General features: G+C 30.1%; 1 protein-coding gene across 9 annotated transcripts; it reads left to right on the top strand.

The window, feature by feature from the left end:
- The first annotated feature begins 1,731 nt into the window (after positions 1-1,731).
- On the top strand, positions 1,732-10,784 carry LOC147810058 (tyrosine--tRNA ligase, cytoplasmic-like). Of its 9 annotated transcripts, none has more exons than XM_087164928.1 (6): positions 1,732-2,278; positions 6,585-6,708; positions 8,113-8,193; positions 8,303-8,354; positions 9,960-10,136; positions 10,638-10,784. In XM_087164928.1, exons 2-6 carry the CDS (start codon positions 6,703-6,705, stop codon positions 10,664-10,666), a joined length of 345 nt encoding a protein of 114 aa, XP_087021054.1. In that variant the 5' UTR covers positions 1,732-2,278; positions 6,585-6,702; the 3' UTR covers positions 10,667-10,784. The 9 variants fall into 9 exon arrangements, with proteins under 9 accessions (XP_087021054.1, XP_087021050.1, XP_087021051.1 ...); XM_087164924.1 differs by having other exon boundaries at positions 1,732-2,613; XM_087164925.1 differs by having other exon boundaries at positions 1,733-2,515.
- The last annotated feature ends 6,687 nt before the right edge of the window (positions 10,785-17,471 follow it).

Genomic DNA, 17,471 nt, shown 5'->3' with positions numbered 1-17,471 from the left:
ACTCAAAATACTTTCCAAACGAATAGGGTCGGATTTAAAAACACCCTGCACTCCGTATTAATATAGTGATCCGTTCAAAATTGATACATCACTGTATAATATAAAATTTTTTATAAAATTTTGAATTAAGTAATTTTAGATGTCAAAACGCGAAATTTCAAACAATATTTTTTGACAAATTAAAATTTAAATATTCGAATATATTTTTTGAAAAATTAAAATTTAAAATTAAGGTTTTCTTAAAATATTCTACTACAATTCGGCTGTTTGAACATTATTCCATCCATCGAATATTTTCTATCGATCTGTCGAATATTTTTCCAACCAACTTCCCCTTGTTTTAAATATTCGAACCCACTCCCTTTTTTATCAGTACTCGAATCGGATATCATTTGAAGAGCTTTCAAGCCAACTCTCTTTTGAACAATTCTCCAACCCGCAATCTTTTTTATCGGTACTTGAACCCTCTATCAATTAATCAGTATTCGAACTAATTTTTTCTTATCGGTACTCGAATTCACTGATTTTTACCAGTTCTCGAACTCGCTCTCATTGGTTCAATACTGGTTTCTGCTATGATTTGATCATTACTTGTATCCACTATCTTTTATCGGTACAACGGAGGAAGTGGCACACCCTCTGAAGGCCGGTGAGCACAACTCCAACAGGGTGCCGTGTGATGCATATAAAGAAATAAAAATATATAGAAATAAAAAAATTGGAAAAATAAAATTTTAAAACACCAAAATTTTTTAAATGTTAGATTGTAATTATTTTCAAAGCATTTAAAATACTTAAAATTTAATTTTTTTATTGCCTTATTACAATTTATTCATTTGTATATATATATTTTTTAAGAAAGGGAGACAAAAAAAAATTGCCCCGCAGTGGACTGATCTTTGAGACACGGCTCCCAGTAGATCACCGAAGTCAAGCATCACTGGCTGCAGTCAGTTTGCGGGTGGGTGACCACATGGATCAGTCTGCGTAGGGACAAAGGGTGTGCGGTATGGGTCCTCGTTGAACTGTTCTATCGTAAAGTGCTCGACTTCGCGTGCAGGTCGTCGGGATACCGAAGCGGAGGTGCCATCCCCTCTGCAGATGATCAAAATGGTTTTCCAGACAGTCGCCAATAGCCCATTGTGCAGATCCAGTGCGACGTAAATGAATTACAAAAAAATTTTATATACTGTTTCCTCAAAAGAAAGTAAGGTTACATGAGGTCGCAAGTTAACTGGACACACCGGGATATGTTCTGAGTCTATCTCTGCATGTTTTATTTATCTTATAGTGGTAATGATTGTAAGACACGGTTCCCAGTAGATCACCGAAGTCTTAATCATAAATAGTAAGAAAAAACAACAAAATACTCCCCACATTTATCTCTTTAATTCTGAGATCAAACCAGTGAAACACGTTAAATACCTCGGCGTCACGATCTCATATAATTTGAGCTGGAGTACGACATAATTAAAAGAGCCAGAGGAGCGTTTTTTGCGCTCAAAGTCCTCCTGCATAAGAATTCAAAGCTTGATCTAGCAAATAAAAGAACTATCTATATACAAGCGATTCGACCAATTCTTACGTATGCTTGCCCAGCCCTCACTACTATAGCAACAACCTAAAAAAGAAGCTATCTACAACTGAAGGTAAATTTTTACGCACAATGACTGGCGCCCCAAGGGCGATTAGCAATAGATTACTCAGAAAAGACTTAAACATTGATGATATCAATTGCTTTATAGCCAAATTGAACACAAAATTTTATAGCGACGCAAAAACATGCACCACATCAGATTTCAATAAGTTGTTCGATATTGATATAATCCGTGATAATTCGAATTTCAGCCCAATTACCGCCTTTTTATGCTCAGACTGCATACTATCAAAATACTATTCACTTTATCATACAACTCTACTCAAGGGGATCTCCCCATTCCAAAGATGATTTTCACTTCAAAACTAAAGATTTACTTCCTTAAGGACTTGATTTGTCGTTACAACATACTACAACTTCAAAGATATTTAGGACCTCCTAGAATACGACAAAACAGAATCGATGAATCGGTTAGTGGCGCCAAACACCGAGATAACCCCAATATCCAGCATCCAGTAGATCACCCTCTTCCCCCCATCTCCATTCCACCTCACTACTCCTCATCATCGAATTACTACTACAGATGAATCGGTTAATGCCGCTTCGCGGCAGCGCACCGAGATTTATATGATTTCTACCATTCTACCAGTAGATCACCGAAGTCATGCATTCCTGGCAGAGGTTAGTGAGAGGTGACAACAGCCCGTGGAGGGACCGAGGGTGTGCGGCATCGGTCCTCGTTGAACTGTTCTACTGTAGAGTGCTCGATTGCAACAAGTTAAAAGATATTTTGCCAAACTTGTGGATAATTTAAGTATTTTGTTAACAACCCTATTACATGTTTTACACCGTTCTTTTAGGAAAGTAAAAGCTACGAAAACCTATTTAAGATCTACAAAGGCACAAGAGAGTTCTTAAGTAATAATTTCTATCAGAAAAACAATTGATTTTGAAGTGTCTATAAAACTATTTGCGTCTGCTAAAGTACGAAAAAATACATTTTAATGTTCATGCTTGTGTGTATTTATGTCATAAGAGATTACATTCATTAAAAATATTACTTTTAATAGATATTTATATTTGAGTATTTGAGGTGATAATCTTCATTCATTAAACTGACGGATCTCTTTTTTTTAAACCTTGAAATCATTCATTGTTATTCATTTTCATTATGTCTTTCTTAAATCACCATTCAGAGTTGATTTTAATTTTCTAATTATCTGGTAGTAATATTGTAATTCAAAATATAAAAAGCAATTTTATACAGCGTCATGACAACACCTTATTTACTAAAAACAAAAGCAAATTTTCTACTATAAAGCCAAGTAAAAAAAGCTCTTAAAATCTGGCATTTAATAAAATTTTAGTATTTTTTTTATTATTTTTGTGGATTCTCTATGGAATAAATTCTGAATCCGATAAATGATTTTTCTTTAAATACTTACAACTGTGGTAATAATATTTTATAAATACTTTTATCAGTTTTTTTAAACTTATTCAATCCTAACTATGCAAACCGTTAACAATTCGAAAAACTAAATTAGATTTATTGTTCATTCTATTTTATATTTATTTATTTATAAATCAGTTTTTTGTACATAAATTGTTTGTATCTGACAAATTGTTACGTAAGCTGATTTCTTAAAAGACTGAGTACTCTGTAATTACATGTAAGTAAACCTAGTTTTAAGCACTATATAAAAATTTCTCAAACATTTCATAGCAAAATTTGCTAATATTCTCAGAGGCATTTATAGCATCAGATATATTTAACATAGATACCCAAATATTGTGTATTAATATTTCTAAGCATTTATTTCATACTGCAATGATTATTTTTCAGGTTATTTTATATATTGTACATTCATTGCTTCACTCACTATTTTACAGGTATTTATATCGAATGTTTATCAAAGTGCGACTTAAAATTAATGACTGATGATTGTGTTATCAGGGCCTGATCTGGACATCAGGGAATCTCCACTTGTTGTAACTTTAAACCAAATTTACTTGTTATTTATTTACAAAATGCCTTTAAGTTATGTATGACGTAAGTGAATAGTAAATATTAGTAAATTTGCGGTTATATTTCTTTTCGCTAACTCATAATTCTAATACGAGGGTTGCTATTTATATTTCTGGCCTAATAATGAAAAAACAAATATGTAGGATCGAAATTGGTTTTATTGTTTTTCAAAATATTCTCCATGATGATCAATACACTTTTGCATGCGTTTGAACCAATTTTCAAAGCACTTTTTCCAGTCCGATTGAGGTAACTCCAAAACATGCGTTTTGAATGCATCAACCGCTTCTTCGGGGGACGAAAATCGTTGTCCACGTAATTTATTTTTGATGTGTGGGAATAAGAAGAAGTCATTGGTTGCAAAATCAGGGCTGTACGGCGGATGACCCATCAGTTCAATCTTTCGCTCCGTCAGAAATAAGTATATTTTTTTCCAGAAATTGAAACTAATAAATGTAGTTAGCCCAATATAGTCCACACAAAAGCACAGTAATTGTTGTTTCCTCTTAATATATTGTATATAATATGAACAGGGAAAACACAGGGGATTTTTTTTCCAAGATTTGAGTAGCAACTCTGAGAAATAATTAATATTTTTGCCGAAAATTTTTTGCAGTGATATAAAAATAAAATTTATTGATTGGAATAATAAGAGGGAATGATTATTTATTGTTATGGATCATAAAATAGTTTATTTGTGCTCTTTAAACCAAATGTAAAGTAATTTAAAATTGAAAATAATTTACATGTTTAATATTAATATGAACAGGATCTAAGTATTTTTCATTAATTTCAGTGTCAAAATACCAACTTTGGTGAGCTTGTCGGTTTTTTTTTATTTATTTATTATTGTTGATCATTTTGATTTTAACAAGTGAAAAGTTTTCTTCGTGTTGTTCTATGAAAAAGTAGTGTGTAGGAGGGCAATTTCAGTACAATTTTGCCTGATGTGTAATCCCTTAAAGGATTAACGATTACTAGTAATGATACAATATATGTCCTATTGCACTTACAAGCAGGATTGGAAAAAAAATTATTTTGTCAGGGTTAAATTGGATTTTTTCATCATCTCTTTCATTCATTAAAGTCTTAGAGTAAGTCTTACTGCATGAATGAACACCCTTAATTTTATTAATATTAAAATAGATATTAATACATTTTATTATTAATATCATTTACATTGATAAATTAGCAATAATTCTTTAATAAGAGTTATAGGGTTCAATTACCTTTTGTAGGATTTACATATTCTGTTTTAGGATAGATTTAAAAAAACTACTAAATGTTTAAGTGAAGAAATAAGTTATTTATTTTAATTCAATTGAAAGTCAATTTTCAAAGTAAATTCTTAACGTGGAGAATGTATTTATGCAATTGTGCATTACATTACATTGCATCTAACAGTGTTGTGTCCTTTTTTATGTATAGTCAAAGCGGGCTTCTAGAATAAGCTCTACTATTTCAGCAACAAGGATTACATCAGAACAGGAATTTTGTACAAGTATTTTACCAGTTAAAAGGGGCTATTTTTTAAAAGTATCATTTTAAACTATGTAATTAGACTCACTGTTTAGGAAAATAGTATTTAAAATACACTTTTTAAAAAAAATATTTTCCTATTTCATTGAATAGTGATTCTAATCATATTTTATATTGTATCTTGTTATAACTGGTTTTAATTATCTTGTGAATTTGTATCTCAAATTTTTGTGAGAATACCTTAGTACATTATTTCCACTTTCTAATAATACATATTTAATTAAAATTTAATGAACAGAATATAGAAGTAATGGAAATATAAATATTTCAATGTATGTAGTTTATATTTTGTTCTATTATAAACTTAATATCTTGAGCTGATTTGTTAATAATAAAATGCAATTATGAAAAAACGTGAGTTTTTTTCAAGTGGTTTTTCTCAGGTTGGGTAAAATCAGAACAATCCTGCTTACAAGGGAAGTGGACAGCTTAAAAATTCCTATATAAGCAAAGTTAAACCTAAATTTAAGAGCATTTTTATAAACCTTGGATAGGGTTTATATTAGCTGTCTAACTAGGGTAAAATATGCTCCATTAAAGTTTCTGTTCATTTATTTTTAAACTAATAGAAATGATGTCCTGAGATTAAATCCCAGCTGGAAAGGTTGAACTATATCTCTAATTTCCTTTTCTAAAAAAGATTCATAACTATTTAATATTTTATTCATTTAATAAATTTTTTATTTATTTAGAACTTAAATTTTTAAGAACAACTAAATTAATAGAAATTTAAAATATTTTTTTTTTGATTAAAATATCTAGGTCATTGAGAAAAAAATTTTAAAATTTAAAATAACATTTTGTATCTTTTTAAAATTACAATCTAATAAAAATTTTATTTTTTATTTAAAATGTATGGATTATTTAAAAAATTTGCAGTTCAAAATTTAAATTAAAATTGTATATTTCTTTTTTAAGTAATCCATACATTTTAATTAAAAAATAAATATATTTTAATTTTTTTTGTTTTTAAAAATTTAATTTTTTAAAAAATAAATTTAAACTAAAAAATAATAATTTATAAATTGAATAAAGCATATTAGATAGTTATCAATCTTCTTTAGAATAGAAAATTGGAAATAAAATTCCATCGTGCCAACTGAGATCAGGACCCCCAACTCAAGACCTCTCTGGTAAAAGGCATAGAGCCTAATCACTATACCACCATTGAGATAAGTCTGGAAACTTTGTTAGTTTAAAAATAAATGAACTGAAATTTTAATGGGGCAAATTAGGTGTCTAATTTTGTTTTGATAGGAATTTTTGAGATGTGTACTTCCCTTGTTAGTCTAATTTTTATGTCTTTTATTTTCACCATTACAAAAGCTTGTTTATAAAACCAATCAGATTTCTCTTTATATAATAATGTCTCTGTATGCTATAAGCTGTCTTATTTTAACCAAGCAAAGTTTATATTTTTAGAGAATATACTTTAGATGTGTACAGATTATAATCTTTAGTGACGGAGCATGATGCAAAAAAAGCTGAAGTTATTAAGCAAGTAGATCATCCTTTCCTAATCAGTTTAACGTATCCAGGAATGCAAGTTAGTATACGCGATTCTGATATAGCATATTATTGATGCAAAACTTATGTCATATTTATGTTTAAAAAGTGTGTTGATTAAAAGGTTCTCTGTTATAATGTGTATCTAATTGTGTTTCAGGGTAATTTGTAAAACTCTATTGACATTATACGGTTTTAATAAGTGAACGTACTTAAGTTTCATTAAAAGCTTAAAAGGAAAATTTTTAAATTTAAATTAAAAAGCTTATTTAAGTGATAAAGGTTTTTTCTACCATAAAATCCATTAATCAGGCTGTAAATTGACTGCACAATTTATTTAAGAAAGTAGTAATATAACAATTTTGTTTTTTTATTGCTACATTAATGATCTGTTAATCATATCATTTGTCTTCTAAATCAAATTACATATGTTTTCTGAAAATCGTGCATTCCTTAAAGTTTTTAGGATTATAATTAGTTTTTTGGTTTATTCCTTTTAGCATAATTTCAATCTATAATGGCGAGATATTTCCTCAAGTCTATGATATTTAATTTATTTTATCGTTTTTTTTTATTCTCAGTTTTGAAAATTTTTTAACTAACCATTTTTCCACAAGTATTAAAAACTAATCTAATAAAATTTTAAATCTATGGACTGATAGTGTTTGAGGTTAGGTACTGGCAATTTGGAATTTTCCTTGCAGCATATTAGGAAAACAGTTAATAATAAATTTTAAATTTTTGTGAAGTTATAAGATTTGACAATTAAATTGATTTTTGTATAGCCAATTTTTCTTCCTAGATCTTTCATATTTATACTAATAGTTTTATTTTAATGCAATATAATGTTATTTATTTAACCAGAATTTTATCATTCCATATAACTTGAATGTTTTTCAATTCCTATATTTTCTGACCAACTGAGCTACTTGATATAATTTCATTTTTCTGTTAAGAATTTTAAAAGATAAAAATATAAGATTAATTATGTTATTCATTATTGAAAAGTATTAAATTTGTTGGACATAAAATTAGTTCCTCAATTCTTTTTCTTTTTTTCTTTCTTACTCATTGTTATTTTACTTTTTTTTCTTTGGCTGTAAAAAGCTTTCAGCAAGGCATTTTATTCTGTTCTCACTTGTAAAATCTTCTAATTTCATGAACTGTTATTTATTACCCTGTCATGAATATGGCATGGTAATAAATAACAGTTAATATAAGCTGTAAAAATTATAGCTTACAGCTTATGGGAATAAAATTATAAGATTTTTTTTTAAAAATGATAATTTTTATTCTATTAAATTTTTTTATTACTTTTTGATGTATTTTTTTACTTAAAAGTATACTACATTAGAAAATAATCAAAAAATTATTTGTAATGAACTATTTAGCTATAAAACTATAAATGCAATAATCTGAATGCAATAGTTTCATTTTTCAACAGGCCTTAGATGAAGAATACCTTAAAGTAGATGCTCAGTTTGGTGGCGTTGACCAAAGAAAGATTTTCACTTTCGCTGAAATGGTTTGTTTTTATGAACTGTTTCATATAAAATATACTTAAATTTTCATTTTTTGCATTAATTTCATTTTTTAATTGTAATATTTTTAAGTATTTTTATGATATGTTTCAGTATTTACCTCAATTGGGTTATGCTAAAAGAATTCATCTAATGAATCCAATGGGTATGAATAATTTTTGAAATGCATGTTATACTTTATTTTAATGAAATGCTTGGAGTAATATCATGGTTAAATCAATAGTTTCTTTTCATCTCTTTTACTTACATATCTTTTCTTTTTAAAATAACTTCTTTTTCTTTACATATCTTAAATGATTTTATCTACCAACTATTTGACTACTCATAATAAAAATATTTAAAAATAAACAGTAATTTTTGCATATTTTATCTTTATGATTATTATGATGGAATCCAATTGATAATTTATGAAAGTTTATTAATGCCATTCACTAATTTATAAAAGTAATATGATTTTAATTAGGTGTTTAATGTCTGTTTAGTTCACAACGCATATTTATGAATTCAGATCAGGCAATAGTTTAATCTAATGAAAAAGAGACTGAAGGAAACTCAATATTGGGTATGTGTTAGAGGCAAAAATTGTACAGATGTGATGAAGTCTGCAAAGTGAACCTTTTGAATTTGGATTAGATGGGAATTGCAAATGTAAAATTGTGGATTCTCTTTAAAAAAAATTCAAAAAATTTCTCTCATAACAGTTTTTTTCCCCTCCTTTTTTTAATAATAGCATAATATCTGTAGCAAGTATTAAATATGTAAAATTTTAAACATGTTTGAAGAATTTACACAAGTCATCATCATCATCAATAGCTCGACAGCCCAGGGTGGGCCTTGGCCTTATCAAGAAGTTTTTTTCCAGGCTAACCTTTTTTTTTTGCTAGTGTTTTCCAATTTTTTTGTTTTTAGGGCCAAAAGATCTTTCTCTAGGCTATCTATCCATCTCAAATTCGGCCTGCTTTTTTTTTCGTGTGCCAACTGGTCTGGCATTGAAAATTTTGGTGGTACGGACGTCGACCATTCTTACACAAGTATCAGATTCATTTAATCTTACCTCAGTTAGGCTTTAAGTCTTATAAAACTCAAGATGCCAACCAAGAGAGCAGTTACTAAATTAATAAAAACTTACTGTTAAATTTCCATCTTGTTATTTGGATCCTGTATTGAAATGAATTTTGTTTATCTAATTTTTTTATGTTTATATAAAAAATATTGTGATATTTGAAATGTTTTAATTATAAATGGTCATCCAAAGTTCCCTTTAAACTAGAAATAACTAAATTCTTTGTCTTAGAAATGTTGGGGGCCCTAAATGAGTATACTTGTTTTATTTTGTCAATATTGTTTGTTCTGGGGGCATCAATATTGCACTGTTTTCCATTTTGGAATGAAAAAAATTTAAAATGTATGCATTCATTATCCATATAAAGAATGTAAATTTTTCATGATTCTCATCTAAGAATAAATCAAAATTAATTTTAATAAATCAAAATCAATAAAGTAAAATGAGAGAAATGATTAAAAAATATTTTAAGATTGAAATTTATGCAATTAAGTTTTGTTCATATGCAAATTTTTTTGGTTATCTTAACAGAAGTTTATTTAACGAATTTTTCTTAAAATATTTCTGCTATCCTTTAACCTTCTTTTCATGAATAAATAAGTTGTTTCAAGTATGCTTTATTTTTGCGAAATTCATTTAATTGTAGATTTGCTCTCTTATAAATGTATTACATTGTTTCAATATTAGTGCCTGTACTTACTGGTGGTAAAATGAGTTCCTCTTTAGAAGATTCAGGAATAGACTTATTAGATAATCTCTCTACTGTTAAGAAGAAGCTCAAAAAGGCATTTTGTGAACCTGGTAATTTAGAAGATAATGGAGTTCTGGCTTTTGTAAAACATGTGCTACTCTTCAAAGATGAAGGTTAAGGACTTTCCTATTGTTTTCAAATCGTTTTTAAAATTGAACATTTATTTTGAAATGTAAGATATTTGTATGTCTAATTTTTTTTTTATCTTACTTTATATTTGCCACATAATTTTTTTAAACAACTGAAATAAAAAAAAATGTATTTTGTATTGAATATTCAAAAAACAAATGATTTTAAGATTCAAAAATTTTCAAAAGTGGTGTCAGAAAAATGAATTGTTTGTTTATTAAAATGAGCCATTCGTGTTTTCGCATTTTGTAACGTGGTTTTTTTATGTAAAAAGTTCTTTGAAAAAAAGGTTAAAATTATACTTAAAGTAGTTTTTGTAAGCATTACCAAGCTAAGATTTTTAATATCAAACTTAGAACTGTAATGTATGGTAAATTGTCGGTTAAGTTCAATTCCTTATAATTTCTTGCTGTATGTTCACCTATACTTAGTTTTATGAAAAGTTATTTTATATTTCTTTTATTATTTAATTTGCATTTCTTTAGATTTTGTCATTCGTCATTCAGAGAAATGAAGAAAATGGTGAAAACACAAATTATAAAAATAATGTGTATATAGAAGACGACTTTGAAAATATGTGTGTATTTGTGTTAAAATATGTTAATAAAGATTTTCAAAATGTTAATCACCTGCATATGTTCATCATATTTTCTTTATGTTGGTTCTGTTGAAACGTTATTGTTACACATAGTTGTTTAAAAATAAAATAGGAAACACAATCTATAAAATAATGCTTTATATTTTGAGAGATACAAATATATTTTTATGTAGTAAGTGACAAGAGGAGGTAGGGGTGAGTGTGACATTTGGATATGGTGAGTGTGACATTTTGTGATAAAAGGGTGGATGAAAAATACTTGGGAAAAAATGTGTGAGACATCATTTATGAATGATCTTCTAATCTAAATATTAATTTGTGGCCCACAAGATGCATATTTTTTTACATCATATTTAACAAAAATTCTAAAATTGAATACACAATTTAGAATTATAGAGGGAAAAAAATTTAGTTATAGGAAAGGATTATTCTAGGATTATAGGAAGAAAAAAATTCATTGAAAAGGCCATTTTTTCCCCACACTATCAAATTTATTTACTACATTAACAAAGTCTAAAACATCATCTAAGAATGAAATTATTTAAACTTTGTAGCTTTTATATCACAAATTTAATTTTTCAAATATTGAAGGTTATTCAGAACAGAAAACCACGATTTTTAAATGGCAGCTTTCTTAACTTGTTAAGCGTGTTTGAAATTCTTATGGGGAGCGTTTTTAAAAAGAAAAAAACAGAATTATTCCTATTTTGTTACAGTTATATCTTGAAATTATAAATATATTTGAAAAACTCCTCTTTACAAAGTCGCTATTTTGTTAAACTCATTGACCGATTTAAAATTCCAACACCTGCTATTTAAAATTTATGAGCTTAGAATTACAAAATACACTCAAAAGATTAAATTTATAATGTGGCAATTTCAAAAATATATCAATTTTAACTCAGTTTTAAATTTCACTCAATATCACTAAATTTTAAACTGAAGGTTAAACTAAGGAGAAGAATCAAAGGATGAACCAAACTTAGTTTGGCAATCTGTTGCATAAGGGGGGAAAAACTGAAATTATTTTGTCATTTAGGGAATTAATTCTATTGTCATTTTAATTTAACTGTCAAAATACTCACGGGTGAAAAAAAAAGAATGCTGATTTTCTATTAAAATCATTTTGCCAAATATATATAAAAAAAAACTTCGAAATGCAATAAACAAAAAAAGTACGCTGCATTAGAAACATACATAAGTTAAACATTCAGTTAATTTTTTTAATTTCATGAATTTATCTGTAAATCAAACCACGTTTAATCTTTTCGAAAGCTTATTTCATCTAAAGCGTGACGTCAATAAACTACTATGAAAATATGCATATAGTAAGGTTCTTTATAGTTTTGTAGTTTTTTCTCCTCCCGATTTTAAAATGGTAATTGTGTTCTCCCTAATAACCTGTAATGTTACGTAATTTATCCTCAGTGGTAGATGGATCATGGGTTGGAGTCAGGCTAACCATGGGACGTTTTCGTGGTTTTCCTCCCCATGTAACGCAGATGCGGGGTAGTTCCATCAAAAAGTTCTCCACGAAAGCAAATTTCTCCCATTACTGTATTCAGGAGTTTCCTTGTCTTCTGGATTGACTTCTAAATTACAAGGCTAAGGAGTTGAACATTGGTAGCCGTAAAATCAAATTTGGGTCTGCTGTTCAACGACGGCTATAAAGTATAAAATAACCTGCAATGAGCTTTGGGGGCTCAAGGGATAGAGTATTCGCCTTCCAATGAGGGTGAACTGGGTGCGAATCCCAGAGATGGCTGGTGGATACGAATACCGCACCCGGTTCACAACGACTACAATGCTGATGTAAAATATCCTTAGTGGTAGACGTATCATAGGTTTGAGCTCCCTTGCTATCAGGCAAACCGTGGTCAGACACCACTTGTGCAATACATCTGAGCAGTCTTAAGAATCTCTATAAGTTGGTGTTGCTAAGTCTCGAATGTTGGAGCTCCAGTAAATATGTCATCCATGTATAGGTCATTACACAAAACTTGCGGCCAATGCAAAATTTTTACCCTCGTGGATGGAAATTCGTTTAAGACTTCTCATTGCTAAATATGGGGCACTAACAGTTCCGTATGAGACGGTGTTTAGCTGCTACACCTTAACGGGTTTGTCAATCTCCTCCTCCCACAAATTTCTTTTTTATTTTCTGTGATTCTCTTCAATGTCAATAAGGCGGTGCATACGACGAATGTCTGCCGTGAACGCACATCTGTGCTTTCTAAATCTAACTGGCGACGAAAAAAGATCTCATCCTGAATAACTCTACTAATGTATCGAATGGAGCTAAGAGAATTTCGATCAGGTAGTTAAGGTCGATGCATTGAATACTATTCGTAGTTTTGTTGTGCTCTTTTGAGCCTTATAAATGTCATAATGGGGCATACAATACGAAACTATGGGTTCAATACTCTGGCTTACTTCAGTCATATGTCCTCATTCTTCATATTCATTCAAAAAGTCTAAATACAATTTTAGGTAGTTTTGTGGTCACGAGGCAAACGAATCCACAGCGATTCAAGTCTCTTAAGAGCTATGTACCTCGAATCTCACAAAAACTGACCAATGCTTCCGAAATGGTATGGAAGCTTTTTATTTTTTCGTCTTATCTCACTTACGCGTTAACACGTAATGTTCTTCGCATGCAGAATTTTCCTTACTTTCAGGTAATTCATTTCCCATCTCAACGATCCTCCAAATTTTTTTCAAATTCGAATTTAATTCATCTGACCCTCATATTAGAACGCTATAACTATAATTAAGTTAATAGAGTCTGGAGACACTATATGTAAACTAACACTGAGTTTATAATAGTTTTTTTTTCACTTTCAGCTTTTATTTTCGCAGGTTTTATCACGTCATTAAAATACTCTGATGAAAAGAATAATGACGACTGTTCCTGGGATATTGAAATTAGGATCCGCAAGAATAAATGACTCTGGAATTCGCAAACGCGTATCCATAATTTTATTTGGAACTAAATCCACTATTTTTTGTATTACTAACATGGAAATACGCCTGGTAAACTTTTATTTTTATTCACAAGAGTCCGGGCGAGTAGCCAGATTTTTCAACAAAAAATAAGTACTTTTTAAACTATATATTCGGGGTAGCAACGTGTGAGTCGTGGTGTGGTTGTTAGCTCCATGAATAAAGAATTTTGTAGACCCGATGGTCAGGGGTTCGCTGCTGGTCACGGGTTAATTTTTAATTTTTTTTCTATTTATTTTATTATTATTTTTTTTGAAACTTATTTTTCGACATTTCAGCATGAATAAAGTTTTCTATATATAAAAATAAGTATTCTTTTTTGGGAAAGAGAGAATAATAGCTACAAACGGAAAAATTTCTTCTCCGGAACTGCGCACACGACTCACTCCATAACTCCCTTTAATATTAACTTATAATTTTCAAACTCTGCCAGAAATTAGAGTTTTATATACCAAACAATCCTACCAAAGGATATTTTTATACATTAATTAGGGGGTACATAATGGGCCAAAATAGATTTTGTTAATTAACCGGAAGGAAGTTCTTTAAGCTATACATTCGTGAAAGCAACGTGTGAGTCGTGGTGTGGTTGTTAGCGCCCTGGGTAAAGAAGTTTGTTGACCCGGTGGTCAGGGGTTCCGTGCTGGTCACGAATTAATTTTTACTTTTTTTTTCTATTTATTTTATTTTATTTTATTTTTTGAAACCTTTTTTTCGACATTTCAGCATGAATAAAGTGTTCTATATATAAAAATAACTATTCTTTTTGGGAAAGAGGGAATATTAGCTTCAAAACGGATAAATTTCGACTCCGGAGCTACGCACATGACTCACTCCGTAACTCCATTTAATATTAACTTATAATTTTCTAACTCTGCCAGAAGTTAGAGTTTTATATACCAAACAATCGTACCAAAGGATATTTTTATACATTTATTAGGGGGCACATAATGGGCCAAAATAGATTCTGTTAATTAACCGGAAGGAAGTTCTTTAAGCTATATATTCGTGGAAGCAGCGTGTGAGCCGTGGCATAGTTGTTAGCGTCGCCGGTGGAGAAGTATGTTGACCCGGTGGTCAGGGGTTCGGTGCTGGTCACGGATTAATTTTTATTTTTTTTTTCTATTTATTTTATTTTATTTTTTTGAAACCTTTTTTTCGACATTTTAGCATGAATAAAGTGTTCTATATATAAAAATAACTATTCTTTTTGGGAAAGAGAGAATATTAGCTTCAAAATGGATAAATTTCGACTCCGGAGCAACGCACACGACTCACACCGTAACTCCCTTTAATATTAACTTATAATTTTCAAACTCTGCCAGAAATTAGAGTTTTATATACCAAAAAATCGTACTAAAGGATATTTTTATACATTAATTAGGGAGCACATAATGAGTCAAAATAGATTTTGTTAATAAATCGGAAGGAAGTTCTTTAGGCTATATATTCGTGGAAGCAACGTGTGAGCCGTGGCGTAGTTGTTAGCGTCGCCGGTAGAGAAGTTTCTTGACCCGGTGGTCAGGGGTTCGGTGCTGGTCACGGATTAATTTTTAATTTTTTTTTTCTATTTATTTTTTTGAAACCTTTTTTTTGGACATTTTAGCATGAATAAAGTGTTCTATATATAAAAATAACTATTCTTTTTGGGAAAGAGAGAATATTAGCTTCAAAACGGATAAATTTCGACTCCGGAGCTACGCACACGACTCACTCCGTAACTCCCTTTAACATTAACTTATAATTTTCAAACTCTGCCAGAAATTAGAGTTTTATATACCAAACAATCTTACCAAAGGATATTTTTATACATTAATTAGGGGGCACATAATGGGCCAAAATAGATTCTGTTAATTAAAAGGAAGGAAGTTCTTTAAGCTATATATTCGTGGAAGCAACGTGTGAGCCGTGGCATAGTTGTTAGCGTCGCCGGTCGAGAAGTATGTTGACCCGGTGGTCAGGGGTTCGGTGCTGGTCACGGATTAATTTTTATTTTTTTTCTATTTATTTTATTTTATTTTTTTGAAACCTTTTTTTCGACATTTTAGCATGAATAAAGTGTTCTATATATAAAAATAACTATTCTTTTTGGGAAAGAGAGAATATTAGCTTCAAAACAGATAAATTTCGACTCCGGAGCTACGCACACGACTCATACCGTAACTCCCTTTAATATTAACTTATAATTTTCAAACTCAGCCAGAAATTAGAGTTTTATATACCAAACAATCGTACCAAAGGATATCTTTATACATTAATTAGGGAGCACATAATGAGTCAAAATAGATTTTGTTAATAAACCGGAAGGAAGTTCTTTAGGCTATATATTCGTGGAAGCAACGTGTGAGCCGTGGCATAGTTGTTAGCGTCGCCGGTAGAGAAGTTTATTGACCCGGTGGTCAGGGGTTCGGTGCTGGTCACGGATTAATTTTTATCTTTTTTTCTATTCATTTTATTTTATTTTTTTGAAACCTTTTCTTGGACATTTTAGCATGAATAAAGTGTTCTATATATAAAAATAACTATTCTTTTTGGGAAAGAGAGAATATTAGCTTCAAAACGGATAAATTTCGACTCCGGAGCTACGCACACGACTCACTCCGTAACTCCCTTTAACATTAACTTATAATTTTCAAACTCTGCCAGAAATTAGAATTTTATATACCAAACAATCTTACCAAAGGATATTTTTATACATTAATTAGGGGGCACATAATGGGCCAAAATAGATTCTGTTAATTAAAAGGAAGGAAGTTCTTTAGGCTATATATTCGTGGAAGCAACGTGTGAGCCGTGGCATAGTTGTTAGCGTCGCCGGTCGAGAAGTTTATTGACCCGGTGGTCAGGGGTTCGGTGCTGGTCACGGATTAATTTTTATCTTTTTTTCTATTCATTTTATTTTATTTTTTTGAAACCTTTTCTTGGACATTTTAGCATGAATAAAGTGTTCTATATATAAAAATAACTATTCTTTTTGGGAAAGAGAGAATATTAGCTTCAAAACGGATAAATTTCGACTCCGGAGCTACGCACACGACTCACTCCGTAACTCCCTTTAACATTAACTTATAATTTTCAAACTCTGCCAGAAATTAGAATTTTATATACCAAACAATCTTACCAAAGGATATTTTTATACATTAATTAGGGGGCACATAATGGGCCAAAATGGATTCTGTTAATTAAAAGGAAGGAAGTTCTTTAAGCTATATATTCGTGGAAGCAACGTGTGAGCCGTGGCATAGTTGTTAGCGTCGCCGGTCGAGAAGTTTGTTGACCCGGTGGTCAGGGGTTCGGTGCTGGTCACGGATTAATTTTTATTTTTTTTTCTATTTATTTTATTTTATTTTTTTGAAACCTTTTTTTCGACATTTTAGCATGAATAAAGTGTTCTATATATAAAAATAACTATTCTTTTTGGGAAAGAGATAATATTAGCTTCAAAACGGATAAATTTCGACTCCGGAACTACGCACACGACTCACTCCGTAACTCCTTTTAATATTAACTTATAATTTTCAAACTCAGCCAGAAATTTGAGTTTTATATACCAAACAATCGTACCAAAGGATATTTTTATACATTAATTAGGGGGCACATAATGGGCCAAAATGGATTCTGTTAATTAAAAGGAAGGAAGTTCTTTAAGCTATATATTCGTGGAAGCAACGTGTGAGCCGTGGCATAGTTGTTAGCGACGCCGGTTGAGAAGTTTGTT

The sequence above is a fragment of the Parasteatoda tepidariorum genome, chromosome 5 (assembly GCF_982258835.1).
Source record: "Parasteatoda tepidariorum strain Cologne lab strain chromosome 5, Ptep-v5.0, whole genome shotgun sequence".
NCBI lineage: Eukaryota > Metazoa > Arthropoda > Arachnida > Araneae > Theridiidae > Parasteatoda > Parasteatoda tepidariorum.
This window is presented reverse-complemented; position numbering and strand designations above follow the sequence as displayed.